Source organism: Lactuca virosa, chromosome 2, assembly GCF_052849685.1.
Source record: "Lactuca virosa cultivar CGN04683 chromosome 2, Lactuca_virosa_CGN04683_v6, whole genome shotgun sequence".
Classification (NCBI taxonomy): domain Eukaryota; kingdom Viridiplantae; phylum Streptophyta; class Magnoliopsida; order Asterales; family Asteraceae; genus Lactuca; species Lactuca virosa.
The window spans coordinates 39,312,168-39,331,745 of record NC_136427.1 but is presented as its reverse complement, the minus strand read 5'-3'; the positions used below and the strand labels follow the sequence as shown (position 1 = coordinate 39,331,745).

At 34.2% G+C, this 19,578-nt stretch overlaps 2 protein-coding genes across 2 annotated transcripts; one reads left to right on the top strand and one right to left on the bottom strand.

Moving 5' to 3' along the window:
- Positions 1 to 7,028: 7,028 nt before the first annotated feature.
- On the top strand, positions 7,029 to 10,720 carry LOC145159045 (aluminum-activated malate transporter 9-like). The gene is made up of 6 exons (XM_079077944.1): positions 7,029 to 7,682; positions 8,800 to 8,949; positions 9,071 to 9,340; positions 9,428 to 9,564; positions 9,657 to 9,803; positions 9,914 to 10,720. The coding sequence occupies exons 1-6, from the start codon at positions 7,325 to 7,327 to the stop codon at positions 10,592 to 10,594; spliced, it is 1,743 nt and encodes a 580-aa protein (XP_078934070.1). The 5' UTR covers positions 7,029 to 7,324; the 3' UTR covers positions 10,595 to 10,720.
- A 3,833-nt stretch (positions 10,721 to 14,553) lies between these two features.
- LOC145159044 (Eukaryotic aspartyl protease family protein) lies at positions 14,554 to 18,735 on the bottom strand. The gene is made up of 9 exons (XM_079077943.1): positions 17,947 to 18,735; positions 17,693 to 17,810; positions 17,349 to 17,578; positions 16,340 to 16,579; positions 15,662 to 15,812; positions 15,379 to 15,464; positions 15,180 to 15,294; positions 15,029 to 15,101; positions 14,554 to 14,870 (listed from the first exon to the last, which is right to left on the bottom strand). The coding sequence occupies exons 1-9, from the start codon at positions 18,525 to 18,527 to the stop codon at positions 14,755 to 14,757; spliced, it is 1,710 nt and encodes a 569-aa protein (XP_078934069.1). The 5' UTR covers positions 18,528 to 18,735; the 3' UTR covers positions 14,554 to 14,754.
- Positions 18,736 to 19,578: the final 843 nt, after the last annotated feature.

Here is a 19,578-nt window from a genome sequence, read left to right as displayed (position 1 = left end):
AGTGCAACTATCACCACACCGGAGTATGCCGGTAAATGTAGTGTCTGAACTGCCACAAAAAGGGACACACAGTCCGTTTCTGCAGGGCATCGGCTCAACCGTTCTCCCAAGTCCCCGGAGCTGAAGAAAGCCAAGCCTGCTATGGCTGTGGTGAGACTGGACACTATCAGAGGGACTGCCCGATAACAAAGAACTCAGGAGCTGATGGACGAATTCTAATGATCACCGCAGGAGAATCAACCCCGGAGTCGTCAGCGAGCAGCGGTACGTCTTCGATCTATGAATTACTTTAAAATTTAATTTATATTTATATAAGATTAAAACTTGGGGAAAACACTTAAAAGTAATTATAATAACTCACTTATTAAAACAAGTCACAGTATTCAAGAGAACTAAAAGATCCGTTCAGAGAAGCTATGATGGACGAGTATGTACCTCCGGGTTGTGCATAGCTGAGATGTTGTAGACCTAGAGTGAATGATTCCGCCTTAATTCCCGTTCCTTGTTTGGTTGTGGATTTGAGGCAGAGTTACTCAGTCGGCCGTCTAATTCAACTTAAATATTCATAACTTGTATATTCCAGGCGATCATAGTGGTACCGAGGAGGATCGTAGTATAAAGTATCGACACTAGTTATCAAAGCACTTTCAAAGTATGTACTCGCTCATCGCGGTACGATATGTAGAAGTGTTAACATCAAAGAGAAAACAGAAAGCACTAGAACGTTTACAAAGAGTACATTTTCAAGCACACTAGGGAGTACATCATCGTATAACAGACGTTTCTTTCAAATCGGCCAAACTTTGTTCAGTAAAGAGTCTGTTGCTATCGTTCGTCATGAGTTGGCGTGGTCCTCACCATACTAAGTTCATATGTTTCTATCGCCTCGACCGTCAAATTCACGAAACCTTCGTCATTTGTAACGACAGTCCGACCTAAACCTCAGTTTTGTATTTCGTATTCCAAACCCCGAAGTACTCATGCGAAGAGTACTTTGTCCTCCGAAGCCTTATCGCCGTATGTTCCGCAGACCTTCCCGAAATACCACTCGTCCAGCAGACCAAGTTCGAGCACAGAGGCTAAGGACGAATACAACCCACCTATCACTATTCAGTGTATACGTGAGGGTGGTATATGATTATGATTATGCAGATCTAGTATGTGTGTTTCCGCCCTATCTCCTGTTCCTTGTTTGGTTGTGGACCTGGGGCAGATTCGCACATACGATCGTCTTACTGATCCTAATTATATACGACTTGCATACACGAGGTAATGATAGATGGACCAAGTATGAATCCTATCATGAACAGTAAGGCAAAGTCCCGGGTCTACGAGTGGGTATTCTGCAAATCAGAGGAGCGCAACCCCAGTAGTACTGCTAAGAAATCTAATTTCGGGACGAAATTCCATCTAACGGGGGGATGATGTGACAACCCGAAATTTTTTGCCTTGTAAAGCTAGTAAAATCAACCTTAAGTTAGACTCGCTCCTGCTATCTTTTAGCACTATTTAGAGTATGTTTGAGTGTTCTAAGCCTAGTACATTCAAGGAATGAGTGATAGGAAGTACCTGCTAGAGACATTGTACAACATTCAAGCCTTAACCATCAACAAAATGAGTTCACGACCATAGCACATGAGTTTACGGCCGTAAACTCAAGGCTGGCCGTAAACTCCCCCATAAGTATCATTCCCTTCACTTTTCTTTCATTCTTACACTTTCACCTCAAGAAACTTCCATTCTCTCTCAAGTATCATCAAGCCTTTCATCCTAGATCTTCAAAAACATAAGTGTTCTTCCATCTTTGAGTTGTTATTCTTCTTAACCTAGTACACCCCTTTGATTTCATCCATAGAAATCATCTCTTTTGGTTAGATCTTCAAGATCATCAACTTTCACCAAGAACACACACTTGTTCTTGGTGGTCGAAAACTCCTTAAAGGCCCTCAAAAGTGTGAGTATTCCATCTATCATCTAGTTAGCCATGTTAAACACTAGATCATAGTCTAGAAACAACCACATTAGCATAAACATCATGAGTTTACGGCCATGGAATCTCCCTTGGCCGTAAACCCATGTTTTGGTCACAAGTTGGCCGCAAACCCTTCTCATATCCAAGCACTAGACCTTGAACCACTAATGGATGATAGATAAGACTTTAAAACACCCTCTTGTGCACATTTACCATGAGTTTACGGCCGTAAACTCCATGGCCGTAAACCCATGGCCGTAAACCCCAAATAGTGGCCATAAACACCCCTTTGATGAATCACATGTGATTCTAACACTTGGTCCAAGTGTTTCCTAGTCCCTAAGGATGTTTCCTTGCATATTAGTTGCTTATAAACACTATATTCATGCAAAACATTCCATATATGTCATTTAGGACTTGTTTGTGTTTCGGGACTTCACTCGTGGAACTCCTCATCCTTACGCGCATATTCGTTTAAATCACCCACATAAGGTGAGTTCATACCCCTATAATGAATCTTTTAACTGTTTTAAATGCTTTTAGGGGGGGGGGGAATACAAGTTGAACACAATGATAATTATGTAAATGTTTGTTATAAACATCTTTCGAAAGATTGCTTATGTCTTTTATAAGTGATCAAAACATTTCAAAAACTCTTTTAAAGTTATGTTACTTTATAGTTTAACAAAACTCCGTTTTTAAAGTACAATCATAACTTAGCAGAAAAATGAGTCTTTTCAGTACCAGTTCAAGTAAAACACTAGTAAACTATAAGGGGTATAGTTTAGAGGTTCAATTCATACTAGATACTAGAGCATACTATAAAGAGAAACAGGGAGGTAGAAACAATACACGATAACATAGAGATCATACTATAAAGAGAAACATTGAGGTAGATACAATACATCAGAGATACATACTATATACTACAATAAAGAGAACATACTAAGATACTATAACAAAACGAACATACTAAGATGCTATAGCATAAGAACACTACAGGATCTAATTATACAAATGAATCACTAACTCATTGTTCTAAATAAAAGGTGATAGTAAAATTGGGTATACATGATCATATAACTTTAATGTGAATTTACACGGCCTAGCAATTTGTTTGCGGAAGTCGCATTTGGTCCCCAGAATCTCTTGCAGGGAGAGCGTATAGTATGGGTACTATCCATCACATTATGACCTTAATAAAACAAACATGTTTTAAGGTAATCAGTACGTCAGGATGTCAGTTCAAAAGACAACTGTGTACTTACATTTTCCCATTACTTTCATATTGTGACAGTTCCACTTGAAAGTTAAATGCAAGCTATTTTCGAGTTAAGATAGTTATAAACTAGGGAAAACTTACATTTTACAAACGAAAATCAGAACAGTCAAGTCTAGTACATTCAGTAGAAAAGGGGGCCTATAATGCTAACTTTATGATTCCTTAGTGTATGCATTCAGGGATATATATTAATCGGTTCCGACAGGTAGTAGGATGTGTGCTTTCCGCTTCATTTCCCGTTCCTTGTTTGGTTGTGGGCTTAGAGCAGATTCACCCAGCCTACTATCTATCTGATCTTAGATATATATATATATATATATATATATATATATATATATATATATATATATATGTTTCCGTATACAACAAGTAATCATAAGGGGTACCAGGTATGAGCCAGGTCATATGACACTAATTCAATGCACCGTTTTCTAGTACAAAACATACTTTTCAAATAAAGAACTTTTGGAATACAAAACTAGAAACTTAACCAGTAAAGGGTTTAATCCATTTTATTAAACCAGTATAACTTAAAGGACCTTAGGTGGTTAATTCTATAATACCTTAGTTTATACATCAAGGTTATATATAATTAATATCCGATAGGTAGTTGGATGTGTGCTTTCCGCCTCATTCCCTGTTCCTTGTTTGGTTGTGGGCTTAGGGCAGATTCACACAATTAACTATTTGTTCGATATTAGATTATATATAGCTAGTATAAACTAAGTAGTTATAGAAGGAACCACTGTGGTTACCATTTTTACTAAAATAAATAAGGGTTTTCTTAAAGAATTTTTTCATCAAATATAAAGGAACTATTACAGTTAACTTCTTCAGTACCAAGTGAGTACGCAAGGGTTATATACAACGATGATCTAACAAACAATGGGATGTGTGTATTCCGCCTCATTTCATGTTCCTTGTTTGGTTGTGGGCTTAGGGCAGATACACACAACCGATTGTTTGGTTACTCTGAGTTTTATATAACTTGTATCCATTTAGTACTCATAGAAAGGATTGTAGAGTCATTTTTACTTATCTTTCATCAAAGCAAGAAATATAGGATTTTCTGGAGGAACAGACGAACTTTTCTAAACAGAACTTACAACTTACTACAACTTACATTACACCACTAAAATCTTATGAACTCACCAGCTTAAATGTTGATCTACTCTTTCAAAATAACTTGTATTCTCAGGAGACCAGTAGACAGGTACGCGCACTGGGATTCAGAAGATGGAGCAGTATAGCTTCATGTCTTTTTGTTATTTGCTATGTATTCTATATTATGTGAATCACATACCTTGTAAACAATTTCTTTCTAATGAAATGGTTGTTTATTACCTTGCTTACTATGATGCATGACTTGTGATACTAAACATGACGTCCTCCGCCCCCGAACGTTTCTGTCTTTCCGGTTTTGAGGTGTGACATAACTGCTAGAATGTTTAGAGTACATCGTATATCAAAAACATCTACAAGTTGTGGTGCGGATGCCAATGCTCATCTATAGGGTACTAGGTCCATTGCTGCCAATGTTCACCTATAGGGCACTATGTCCATACTGCTAATGTTCCTCTATATTAGCTTTCATTCCTCATCATTCATCTACCCATGTTTTACCCAACATATTTTATAGATATAAAATACATAAACAGTTTAAATCATTTAAAACATATATAAAATCGTTCATCCAACATAGATAGCAAATATACAAATAATATGCACACATAGCACATAATTTATATAAAATACTTCATATCTATGTGTAAGATGAAAGTAACTATGCACTCACCTGTTAAGGTGGTGATTCTGAACTCAGACAGCGCTTCGTTTCTTAAAAATAAATTCCTTTGACAAAAGCTAGTATCATTACCACTAGATTTTAGTCTAATGTGCATCGTGACTAATTAATAGACTTATTATTATTATTATTATTATTATTATATAAGCGTTAAAACAATACTTCTCAACCACTATTATTATTAATAGACTTAGTATTATTATTATTATATAAGCTGCGGTCAGAAGGGAGGGGAAGGCTTTGGGTGAGGACTGCGGTCCGAGACTGCGGTCCGAGAAGACCTTGGTCAGCAAACTTCGGTCTGAGAGGGGTACTGCAGCCGAGAGGAGTTCCGGTAGCTGAGAATGGCTCCGGTAGGAGTTTTTGGCTGCGGTTCTGGGGGCCGAGAAGGGCTGGTCTGATGACGAAAAATGTTATTTTTCATAAAAAAATGATACCAAAAATGCCATTTATTCATATTTTAATGAGGGGAATCTTTTCTAAAGTATTTTGGGTCAAAAAGAGGTATTGGAAGGCAAAAAGTGGAGTGTGCAAGTGGTTTAAAGGAACAAAAGTTGATGGGATTGGTCAAGTCACATGGTTTTTTACTTGGGAAGGCAAATAAATGTGGAGTACTCTTTACCCAAAAGAGTAACAAGGACAAGTGACTTTTGCAAACAGTTAAACACGTCCAAACACTTCATAATATAGATTCACAACAACATTTTTTGAGTTGTAAGATATGAATATCATACCTTCTTGTGAAGAACATAAGAGGTTGCTGGAAAGAAAAATCTTCAAAACAAAGTGCTTTTCTCCATTTTCTTCAATAAAAGCCCATAATTTTGAGTCTCATTTCCAAGAAAAAGCTTCCTGGAACAAATCTTCAACCATTTTTTTTAAAAAGACCACATAATAATTTCTTCTCCCTTTTTCTTTTTCTTTTCTTCAACAACATAGTAAAAACATTATGAACACGATTTTCAGTAGAAAATTTGAACGGACATCAACAACTTTTTTATTCTTGAAAGCATGAATCAACACCAAAAATAGAAGAACTCATCATAAAGTTTTCCGGTTTGAATCGAAAATTCTTGCAAAATCCGAAAAATCTTCAAGATAATCACCAAACGGGAGTCGTTCCCTTGAACTAGTCGCTTGAACGTTCAAGGTACGGCTCTGATACCAATTGTTGAAACCCATTTTAACGATCGGTGGATGCGGAATAAATAATATCTTGAGATTTAACGAACATAAAATGAAGAACATATGATGAGAAATTCCATAGAACTAGAAAAGAGATAAAATATTACAATACAAGAACACTGGTGGGAGAGAAAACTCTCCCTAGGTGGGAGAGATCCCACCACTTTCTCTCTCTCTAGAAATGCTACATTGGAGTGCACTGTTACAATTACATGACCAGCTCTCCTTATATATAGGAGAGAGAAAATACCAACAATACAATAAAGGGAATAAATAAATAAACTAACTATCACTCATTATTTGTAGAGCATTTCTATGCTCCAACAAAGACACACACGAAATTATTAGCTCTCTTCTTCTTCAAACACTCACAGAATTCGTCTAGCAATTTGGCTTACGATTTCTATGCTTAGAATCGTAAGTGTCAACTTGGATTATCCTAGGTTGAATTTCTTGTTACCCATACATAGGGTATAAATATCAGTTCGGAAAGTGTTTTCACGATCCAAGTTGTATCCAGATCTCCAACGTAAACATTCGCATGTTATTCGGTTTCTACCAAATAACTTCTTACTCAAAATCTCAAATTTAGTCCCATTTACGACTTGCATTTCATTTTTATGAGACTAAATCCGAAACAAAATACGAACGACTTCGGAAATTTTTTAAAAATTAGACCAAACATACAGTTTTAAGTAAAATAAAGGGACCAATTTGTAATTTACTCTATAATCATTATTCATTAGTGAATAAATTTCCTTTCAGACATATATCCTCAAAATGAAAAGTGTTGGAAAAAGGCGTGGATCTACTCACCGCAAAAGTCATTTTGCGGAATGCTGACTCCGTACCGCCCCTCTTTCCTCGAAGTTGTCATCACACTCTCGTGTCATTGTCTCCTTTCCTCTCGATTCCACACTTTAAACCCATCAATATGAATGATTTTGCACAAAAATGGTTCATTCTATCCTCCATCTAACTGGTTTTTTGGGGAAACACATCACAAAAGGGGCTTTAATTCCATCCACAACTGCTATTTCATCTGATAGATGCAAGTTCAGTCTTCAACAACCCTGTAGAAATGGGCAACAAACATGGGTCATTAGAGAACATGGAAAGAGAGAGACTAATTCCGTCGTCATTAGAACAAACATATGGTGTGCACGAGGATGATGGTGAAGTGAAGGCTTGTGGATGCTTTTGTTTAGGTTCAATCCGAAAGAAATTTAAAGGTTTATGGAGTAATTTACGAGCGGTGGTAGTTAATTCTTGGGAAGTTGGTCGATCGGACCCTAGAAAGGTTGTGTTTTCTGCGAAATTGGGGTTGGCTTTGGCTTTGATTTCTTTCTTGATATTTTGGAAAGAGCCTCTTCCGGATATCAGTGAACACTCCGTTTGGGCTATACTTACTGTTGTTGTTGTCTTCGAATTCAGTATAGGTAAATTTCAGTTCCCATCCTTTTCATCTTCATTTGATACCCGTTTTCCATTTCATGTTTCTTTAAGATTTGCAAGCTGTGTTCAATTGTTTTGGGTTTCAATTTGGAGTCTTTATGACAACCTAGTGATTTCTTAACATGATTTTGATACCCTTCTTCCCAATTTCATGTTTCTTGAAAAAGTGGATCTGGATGGGCCACTGGTTCGGAGTTAGGGTTTATTTTGCATCTTTATGTGAAGCTAGTGATTTCTAAATGTGAATTTAATTAACACCAATCATTTGGTCAATCTAGGCTTTACAACAAGGGGGTGTAAAATTGTAAATTACCATAACAATTTTCTATATTTTACTTTTTTTACACTACAAATTTCTATCCTAATTTCCATGTAAATTGATGGAAGTTTTAAACTTATTTTAGTATAGGAAACTATAATTCCCCCATATATTTCCATCTTCATTTGTTACCCTTTTCCATTTCATGTTTCTTGGTTAACATTGCCATGTGCCCATGTTCTCTTCATTTTTCATGTTACAAATTGCAATTTGAATCTTTATACAAACCTAGTGATTTCTAAATGTGAAGTTGATATGAATTTGTTGACAATTTAACACCAATCATTTCCCATTTGTATTGGTAGTGATGGAATTCAATAAAGTTTCAACCTTTCTTTGGTAAATTTAGGCCATGTTTGTCACACCACAGCTAGCTTTTAGCTTTTATTTCGAGCTTTTTTAGTTTTTCATGTGTGACAAACCAAAAAGTAGCTTATAACCCAGCTTTTTAAAAAGCTACTCAGACTAGCTTTTCAATGAGCTTTTTCTAATCTCTTCCAAAAATATACCATTTATTAATTCTAAAAAATTCAATCTTTTACATCCCCTTTTATGTCATTTTACATATTTCAACTAGCTTATCAGCTGTTTTTACCAAACGCTATTTCTTATCACCTAGTTTATCAGCTATCAGCTAGTTTTTCAGTTAGCAGATCTATAAGAACCCCATTACCAAAAATCATGATAAATCTCTGCTATAAGAAAACTAATTATCGAAACAAATGTGAAGTTACTTAATTGTCCCTACTAATTTTACGTTATATTCTTAATTTGTTATAAAGGCGCAACATTTAGCAAAGGATTGAACCGTGGACTAGGGACTTTATCAGCTGGTGGACTTGCTCTTGCAATGGCCGAGTTTGCTCACTTTTGTGAACGCTTTGGGGCTGCATGGGATGAAGCTATTATTATTATCAGCATATTTACAGTAGGTAACCACCATCATTTTTTTTTTCCTACTAAATAACAATTCACTTTTATTTTATTTTCTTTATTACATATATATCATCCTACTTTTCTTTTATTCCTATTACATAACTATTTCTTTTGTAGGATCACTTGCAACTTTTGCAAAACTTTACCCTACATTGAAGGCGTATGAATACGGATTCAGAGTGTTTACTTTGACTTATTGTTACATAATGGCATCGGGGTATCGAACAAATGAGTTCATGGGAACAGCTGTTGATCGGTTTCTGCTAATTGCATTGGGAGCTGGTGTTGGTTTGCTTGTAAATGTTGGCATTTATCCCATTTGGGCTGGTGAAGATTTGCATAATTTGGTTGTGAAAAATTTCTTCAATGTTGCTAACTCTCTTGAAGGTTTGCTTAATTCTTTGTGATTTATAAGGATTAAATGTCACAAATTTCATATGTTAATATGTTAATATGTTATGACTTCTTTTTCAGGTATTATTAACCAATATTTAAATTGTGTTGAATATAAACGAATCCCTTCAAAAATCCTTAATTACCAAGCTTATGATGATCGGCTTTATACCGGATATAGATCGGCTGTGGAATCTACAAGTCAAGAGGACACTTTGGTAATTTTACATTCAAAGTTCAAACCTTTTTTTTTTTTTTTTTGAAATTTAGGTGAAAAAATCAAAATGTTTGATATGTTTTTTTTTTTAAGATGGGATTTGCAATTTGGGAGCCTCCACATGGTCGTTACAAGATGTACAAGTATCCATGGAGAAATTTTGTGAAAGTTAGTGGTGCTCTTAGACATTGTTCTTTTATGGTTATGGCATTACATGGATGCATACTCTCGGAAATACAGGTACTTCCAATTCCCATTCCAAAGTTTGAATTAGGGAATTCAGAAAATCGAATTCAACTTTCTTTCCAATTTTTTTGGTATTTATGATTGTGATTTTGTAATCTTTGCAGGCTCCGGCAGATCGGAGACGGGTTTTCCAAGACGAACTTCAGAGAGTAAGCACCGCTGGCGCCAAAGTCCTCCGGGAGCTCGGGAACAAAGTGAAGAAAATGGAAAAACTCGGATCGCTAAACATCCTCGACGAAGTTCTCAAAGCGGCGGAAGATCTACAAACGAAAGTCGATCGGAAATCCTACCTTCTCGTCGATGCAAACAGTTGGGAAATCGGAAAACCTCCAATCGAATTTCAAGACATACAAGACATCTCAAAAACTGACGACAACGATCCATTCAAATACCACGGGTACCATTCGTTCAGCGAAGCCCGACTCGATTTGGGAACATCGAGGAGTCCTGAAACTACGAATCTGCCATTCGCGGCTACAAACGGTTTTCACAAATCGTTGACTCGGGAATTCTCGTTTAAACCGGAAAGAATGGTGATACAAGATGAAGGGGATACATATAAGAGTGCAAGCGTGCTTTCTTTGGTGACGTTTACTTCGTTGTTGATTGAATTTGTGGCGAGGCTTGGGAATTTGGTGGTGGCGTTTGAGGAATTGAGTGAGACGGCCAAGTTTAAGGCGCCGGTGGCGGAGGGGAAGGTGGAAGAGGAGGAGGTTTGTGGGTTTTGGGGTAGGTTTTGGAGGTTTGTAAAGCCTAGGGATAGAAATGAGAACTTGTTAGCTTAGAAAAAAAAACTAATTTCTTTTCCAAGTGCTGTGATTGTTAATTTTGGTGATTTCATGTTTCAGCCATGGAAAAAGGGTTTTAATCTTTGGTAGTAATAACAAATAATTCGGGATCTTTCGTTTAAAGTTTCAATTTCCATAAAAATGGATTATCAATAATAATCTTAAGGCTCATACATAAACATAAGTAAACACTTTTACCTATCAATGCTATATACTATAAATCTATACGAAAACTAGGTTATAACCCGTGGAAACCACGGTTGGTAATTTGTACAATGTTGTAAGAAAATAAAAGTAATTTATAGAGGTGTTAACAGGAAAAGAAAAATAAAATAGAAATACGATGTTATAATAAACAGTTAAATGCAAATACCTTGCTATTTTTTGTCTTGTTATAAAATACGATGTTATAGTCAACAATTAAATGAATGTACCTTGCTATTTGTTGTTTTGTTATTAAATACGATGTTTTTGTCAACAATTAAATGAAAATACCTTGCTATTTTTTGTTTTGTTGTACATTTTACTTACATTTTTTTATGATTATTACATTGTAGTTTTCAAATCAAAAGTAGGATGCTACTTCTTGCAATTAGGATGTTATAACTTATCTTCATTTGATTCCTAAACACGGTAAATACAATAAATATTTTTTATTATAGCGTTATTTTATGAAATTATTTTTTCGTTAACAACTATTAAGGAGACATACAATTTTATATACATAATATTTTACTTGTAGATATCATTTTGTTCAAGTGTTTGGTGATAGATTTGTAATTTTAATCATCCAAGTACATATTAATAGATGGCTCCTTATTTCATATGTATACCTTCGTTTCTTTCGGTATGAACAATTGTAAACCAATAGATGTATCAAATTTTGAACCTCGTGATATGTATTGTCTTTAATGATTGTGACGAAATTGCCCCTGTATATATTTGGTTATTTGGTTATTGTCAGGTGGATTTACACGTGAGAATACAGTGTTGTTGCTAGTTCAAACTTGAATATATGTTTCTTTTATTTCTAGTTCCTTTGGTATTTTGAATAATAGGATATGTTTTCAAACGAAAAAAATTATATGCCACAAAAAGTAGGAATGACCAACAATGACCAATGTATTTCAAGTTTTTGATACATTTTCTAAAAAAAATCCTATGTATTTCCAGAGAAGAAGAGAAGATCTACGGTTGGTGATTTGTAAATAAATTTAAAATTTTGGTACTTGTGATCATTTTTTGCTTGACTGGAAGATTAATTATTAAAAAGTAATATGTTATTAGTTCAGTGGCAAGATGGTCATTTTTTTTATAGGGGTATAATTCTCCAACTTGGAATTGTTTCAACAAACTTCTTAAAATATTTTATTTTACTTTTTTGCAAAAAATGCATCAGACCTGCAAGTTTATGCTATTTAGTATTTAAAATTTGCAAGTTCATTGTTATTAATAGACATCATTTTTTTATTTGAAAAATGCATAAGATTAGTCTCACTATTCCTATCTTCTGTCATGCATATTCATGAGAAAACATAAAGATACTTGCATTTCGAATGGGGAGATTCATATATATATATATATATATATATATATATATATATATATATATATATATATATATATATATATATATATATGACAATCATTAATTCATATAGCAATTCAAATGTTTACATCATTTAATATATCATAAAGCTAGAATGGGTTGTTCCTTTCACTTCATCTCTACAAACAACAAATTAAATTGAATGGCATACCAAAAATTGTGCTGGCATAATTTTTTCCCTTTTTGCTAAAAACATATAACAAAACCAAAGAAATATAATAAAAACTAAAGCTTATCTTAGTTTTCATAAATTTTTTTGCTCAACCACATCTTACTTTTTAAAATTTTTGGTGACTATAGCCATTTTTTGTTCGAGTAATTTTTGTAATAACAAAAAGAAATCAATATAGGATCTTATAAAGTATGATACTACATTATTTAGAGAGTATGATGCTATTTCTTATAACCAGCCCTTACACAATCTATAAATCATCTAATGAGAAATTTTAGTAGTAACTGGTACTAACATTTTGGTCCAATGTTATAGATTTATATTAAATTCATACGTTTTATCTAAAAAAAATCAAGTAAAAACTTTCTTAAGAGAAATTTGAATCAAACTACTTGCAATGAACACACAAACAATTAACCATATCTAATTCAGAAGTTAAGATTTTTTCACGTAGAATCATCTAATATGTAGCAAAGAATAACAAAAACTTTTGGGTTAAGTTTTTCAACAACCTTTAGTTCATTTTCCTGTCACCTGATTAATTCCAACTCTTATATATAGACCCAAGTGGAAATCAAAAGAAGATGCTAATCATTTTCTTTCCTAACTCAGAGTTATTATGTTTGTAATCTACAATAGTTTTGCAAACTTACCCAAAACTTTATGCTTGTCTATGCAAGGGATGTTGCATTCTTTATGAATATTCCCTTACAGAACAATTAATCCAACTTCAACCTATTAGTCATCTGATCATTCAAATAATAAACTAACTTGTGAAAAATGTTACATGTGAAATATATTAAAAATATTTGACATATCAATCCATATATTCATAATATGTAAAACTTAACCCAAATTATGAACTGTCTTTAAAAGATTAAGATAAAAAAGGGAATATTTAAGTGATATTCTGACCTTAACACTCCTGCAGAAAAACATGTCAATAATTATCAATCTTTTATTCTCCATTTCCAGCACAACTAAGATGCAACCATGTTAAATATTTACCAATCTTTAGATTAAGTTGTTACCATAACGTCTAACATAAATAATAGAATAAAGAACTTTTTAAATGGCTGCACAAACACATACTCAAATTGAAATAAATAAAATTGAAGAATCATCTTGACTGCAAAAGCAGCACCATATGAAGCTCTCCTTGACCTTGCAATATTAGCAAATGGTTGTAAATGGAGGTGATGCACAGGCTTGAAACTGTAATATTAGCAAATCTTTTCGACATTCTTACATCTTCACTTTGAGGTCCAATTATCAAGTTTTGAAACAAAATAAAAACTAACCCTTGAAATCCAACTCTTAGTTGGCCATACTTCTCCCCATCTCTTTCTCTCTCAACAAAATCATAAAAGGAAGCAAGTTAAAGAACTTAGGGATGTTTTTTTTTTCGTTTTAATGATTAATTCCAAGCAACTTTCAGCATGTTTTGACCTAAATTTACAGGTGACAGCAAAACCATAGAACTAAAAAATAAGATTTACCTAATCGTTTTCTTGATAGTCATAGAACAACCTCAAGAGAAACATCTGGTTTCTATCAAAAGTACCAAACCAAGAAGGGGAAAAAGAGAAAGGCAGCCAGGAATTGAAGAAAAAAAAAAAGAATACTTACAGAATATGAGAACAAAGTCAATGATTGTCATTTTATGGAAGCGGTGCGCCATTGTTATGCTCCAAGCAAGAGAAGCACGAATCAAAAGGTTTGCGGAGTTATGGTTTAAGAGAGGAAATTAGAGATGAGGAGTAGAATCCTCTTTGCAACGCAACCATTGATAGAGAGGAAAAAGAGTATTATGGTTTAAAAGTAGTGAAGAAAGGCAGGGGATTTGCGAGATTTACAGATCGGCAAGCAACAAATTGGCGAGATTTATGGATGTGAGAACTAACAATAACGTAAATAAGACTGAATTTAAGGGATTAATTGGCATTATATATGGAAATGCCAAAATTGGGGGATAAATCATAAATGACAGAGCGAATCAAAATACAGGCATGGGTGGGAAAAAAATCAAAGCATATGTGAAAAAATGACACGTGTATTGAAGGAGGTGTATAAGGGGGACACGTGGCGCCTTAGAGAGTCTTTTATTAGGAAGAGATATCACAAAAGTAACCAAAATGTGTGAAGACTTTTAACAAAATAATCTCCTGTTTGAAATTTTATGCAAAATAACAACATATATTATGTTTTGCCCCAACCAAAAAGATGGTATATTTATGATACGAGCATATTGTTATAAAGTTGACTATTACAAGAAAGTGCACAAGAGGAGGTGGAAAATTATACGGGTTAGATATTTACAATACCGATATACATATACATATACATATACTATCAGAAGAAAGAGAGAATGATGCCTCATAAAGATGGTAGATACATGTTAGATTGCTTTGGATTCACACATTCGGATCTCATCCAACCAATTTTATGCTTCACATTGTCATAAACAACCAAGTTTCCACGCATTGAGATGTCTGCAAACCAAGCAAACGAAAAGGGCAAATTTGTAAATACATAGGACTTAATGAGAAAACGTCATTTTGATGACTTTTTCTATTAAGTCAAAAAGAAACACTACAAATAACATCTAGCAAGAAAATCATATGTGCTAAAAACATTAACCAAATCGTACCTCCAAGAACTATATGTGATCCATCAAGCAAATCACTACCATCAAGAATGCCTAAGCACACATTCCCCTTGTTCTACATACACAAAGAGAGTTACATTAGGTCATAGAAATTAAACCACATATTAAATTAAATCTAGGGCACAATTCTTACACTTATGACCAAATAGCCCTCCGGAGGTATCCTTAGATTTGTCGAAATACTCCACCATTTTCTCCCAAACTCAAGATTCAACGGTTTGAAGAATTTGCTAACATCTTTGATAGATCTATAAACGAGTCAAAACTTATAACTTTAGATTAAATGCAAGAAATAGCAACATACTTTTAATTTTTTTTTCTTCTCAATGTACCTTAATGGAGTCTTGAATCTCCAACAAATGGGAAGTGTTGTATCTGAATCTTCCTCAATGAAGCCATCAAGTGAGACATCTTTAAGCTACAATTTATATACAGAAAGAACGACTTAATAAAGAAAGTCAGAGAAACAAGGCTTTTCCGATTAAGTCCTAACTTTTTACAAATTTGCCCTCATTTGTTTGTTGTCATTTTCTAAAATATCTTTTAAACATCATTTATTCAAACAACACTTAATGGATGAAAAAGGAAAAAGGGCATGAGTAATGAGTTACTCACCATAGTAGTTAAATCATAATAAGCTTGTTTTGTAAAGTATGTATATGAACTTCCACTATCAAAGATTATTCGTCCATTTCCCTTTTTTTGATGATGTAAACCAAGTTGTTTTGATCCATATGTCACTCTAGAAACTTCTGCAAGATAATTCCTTCACATGGGAAGCTAGATATCAGAAAAATGAAGTATATAAGAAAGGAAAATTTTACTTACACCATTTTATCGATTTAGCCACTGAACTATTATCTTTTATTGATTTAGCTACTCAACTATTATCATAATTTTCATAAAAAAATGATAGTTCAATGGCTAAATCGATAAAATAGTGAAAGTATGTTGTGTTTTTTTTATCTATATTTTGCCCTTTTTCAAAACCACACGTGTACCAATGGGTGGACCCACATGGAAGCTAGGGTTATTGTACTTTCATTTTTTTCTTCTTATTGAAACCTTGTACTTTGAAATATCTACCCAATAATTTTAGTGAAAATAGTTGTGTATTTGGAGGACATTGCTATAATTGGATAGATTTTTTAAGTTACAAACTTACAATGTTGTAATAGGAAGAAATGAAAGTAAGATACTATCAAAAACATATAAATTTAAGTATGTTGCTATTTCTTTCATTTGACACTAAAAAATTCAATAAAAAACACAAAAAAGAAATGAGATGCTCACATGGAAGCATCATTGAGCATGGGAACCCAAGACATTTTGACTTGTGGCACAAAGTCAACTCCTAAGAACATGTATCCACCACCAATGGACTCGGATGTGAGACAATGGCCAATCACATTGTCAATAATACCTTGTTTTGCTAATTGAGAAGGCAAGCTCACTTTAGCCCTACTAAGTCCAAGAATCCCATCCGTTTTTGTCAAAGAGTTTAAAAGCATGCCTTGTTGATCATATGCACACCTACACCACAACAAAAAGATATCATTTTTTTGTATAAATCTTGATTGTGTAAAAAAGACGTAAATGCCCTCATAATCGCTATCATCGGAAAATGACCCTAGAAGGCTTGTGTGACTGATGTCAATGGAACAAAAGTTGCATTTTTGTCTCTCCCAAAAAAGTGGGACACGACTCAAATTCAATCTCCTGATTGTGTGAAAGACGTAAATACCCTTATAATCCAAAATAGTACTAGAAAGCTTGTGTGACTGATGTCAATGGAACAAAAGTTTCATTTCTTTGTCCAATCCAAAAAGATGGGACATGACTAGCACTTGATAACACGAATGTACAAAAGACGTAAATGCCCTCATCATCCCTATTATCGGAAAAATGACCCTAGAAGGCTTGTTTGACTGGTGTTAATGGAACAAAATTGGCATTTTTGTCTCACCCAAAAAAGTGGCACACGACTCAAACTTGATCTTCTGTGCAAAAGACGTAAATACCCTCATCATCCTTATAATCCAAACTAGCCCTAGAAAGCTTGTGTCATTGATGTCAATGGAACAAAAATTGCATTTTTTGTTCAACCCAAAAAGGTGGGACATGACTATAACTTGATATCCCATATGTGCAAAGGACATAAATACCCTTCTCTTCCCTATAATTGAAAATAGCCCTAGAAAGCTTGTCCAGTCTCATCCAAATATATCCTTACTAGGAAGGGATATATATATATATATATATATATATATATATATATATATATATAAGAGAAGAATTGTACCCGATGATAATTTTGGAATCAATTGATGTGTTGTTTATATTTACAAGACGAATGTCATCCCTTGAAAGTACCCCTAAAGAGGAGCTATGATCAGCATACTCGATTTCATAATCACACTGAGTGCAAGACTCACAAGATCCAGATTTGCTTGTATGTTTGAAATCAAAACAGAAAGAGTCCTTTGAAGATAACAGATTTCCTCTTGTTGGCTTGTAATAAGGGTGTGCTCCCTGAGTTCATAATTCTTGTTATTACAAAAGGATTTACATACAAAACTTTAACAATTATTAAATCAATAGAACTGTGAAAATAGTCAAAGTACAAGTGCTTTTCTGTATTTTTACCTTGGAACAACTAATGCAAGGGGCATCACATTGAATCCATGTCAAGTCACTACCAGTGTCTATGTCAAGAAAATACGGTTTAGGAGGGCTTCCAACATGAATCTGTGTGTAATATAGCCTGTACAGTTTTCAAATGAACAGATTAAATGCAAGAAATAGCAATATAATCGGTTTAACATGATATTGCAACTTCAAATCGTAATTCGTATACCCAAACATATAGAAAGAAAAATTGAAACTTCAAGAACACATACCCATCTAGAAAAGTATCCCCATTGATAGGTAAAACTGCACTAGAGCTAGTTACAACCTTGATGGGCAACCCTCCATCATCGACAGGCAAAACCGCACTTTTAGAACCAATCATCGTAAACTTCCCCAACTTAACCTCCCTATCTCTCGATTTCGACATTTCTCCGGACCCCATTTTAGGATACAATGGAAAAATGAAGGAATTAGGTTTTTTATCATCATCTTTATCATCTTGATCAAGCTCATTCAAGGATCCGGGACTAGTTAATTTCAAAAGACTTTGAGGGGATTGTAAGGAACAAAAGGTTAGTATGGCAAAAAGAGCGATACCCATAAGAGTCCAAGAGATTCTTCTTCTAGGGTGTCCGAAAAGGCTTCTCCTCGCATGAGGTAATGTGATCGGAAGGTGCGATGGTGGTGCTGACTGTGGTGCTGACGGTGGTAGTGGTGGTGATTGATGTGGTTGGTTGGAGAGGGTGAAAGCTGTGATGGTTTTTCCTAGAGAAGGGTTGTCTGGCGGAGGGAGAGTGATGAAAACAACTCCTTTCAACTGAGAGCAATCTTCATCGTCACCGGATGCCATATTCTTCTCTCTCTAAAACCAGACTTGAAAATCTATGTGTAGAGACAGAGAGAGAGGGTAACGAAGAAAATGATGAATAAAGAGTGTCCGATTTCTTCCATCATAACTAGAAGTATAGAAAGAGACTGGAGGTACGACTCAGCTCGTTTACTTGAAACAGATGAAGATGCAGCGAAATTTCTTCCATGGATCACATTTGACAATGACAGGCTACCAAACCTTGAAATTTCTACTCTGTTATATTCTTTTTTAATTAATTTGTCTACATATTTATCCTTTTAATTTGTTTGACTATATATATTCGGTCATGACCGGTTTATTGCAAGTAAACTAAAATCCAAATAAACTAAAAAAAAATGATTTAATAAAAAAATTCTTAATATTTTTTTGTTGCAAAATAAGTCATTGTTGTTTTGGTACACATTCAACACTTATAACCGGTTTTTTTAGGTTTTTCTCATGACATCCTAGGTCGGACAATCATTAATGAGGTGTTTGAGGTTGTTGATGCTTATAGTCATCGCGATATCAACTGTTTGGTTGCTTTGGTTTTGTGTTTCGCTTAGGTTTTATGTTCTGAACGTCGTAACTTCTTCATATGATCTTATATTTTAACGATCTTTATGTTCACGCATTCATATTTAAGTCTACTACAACTTTTGTTTAGATTAATTCCACTAAGAAGTACTATATTTTTACTTACGATCTTTATATACATGCATTCTTTATGAATGTATGTATAAACATTTTTTTTATAAAATTGTAAGTAAAACATTTTACTTTTTAACGAGAGCAATATAAACAAAAATTGTAGCAGACTCAAATACGAACACGCATATATAAAAATCGTTAAAATATAAGATTGTATGAAGAAGTTACGACATTTAGAACACGAGACCTAAGCACCAAACAATCGAGGTTGCAGTGACCATAAGCATGAACAACCCCGAACACCTCATTAATGATTGTGTTATGTATGATGTCGTGAGAAAAAACCTAAAGAAACCGTTCATAAGTACTGAATGTGTACAAAACAACAAATACTTATTTT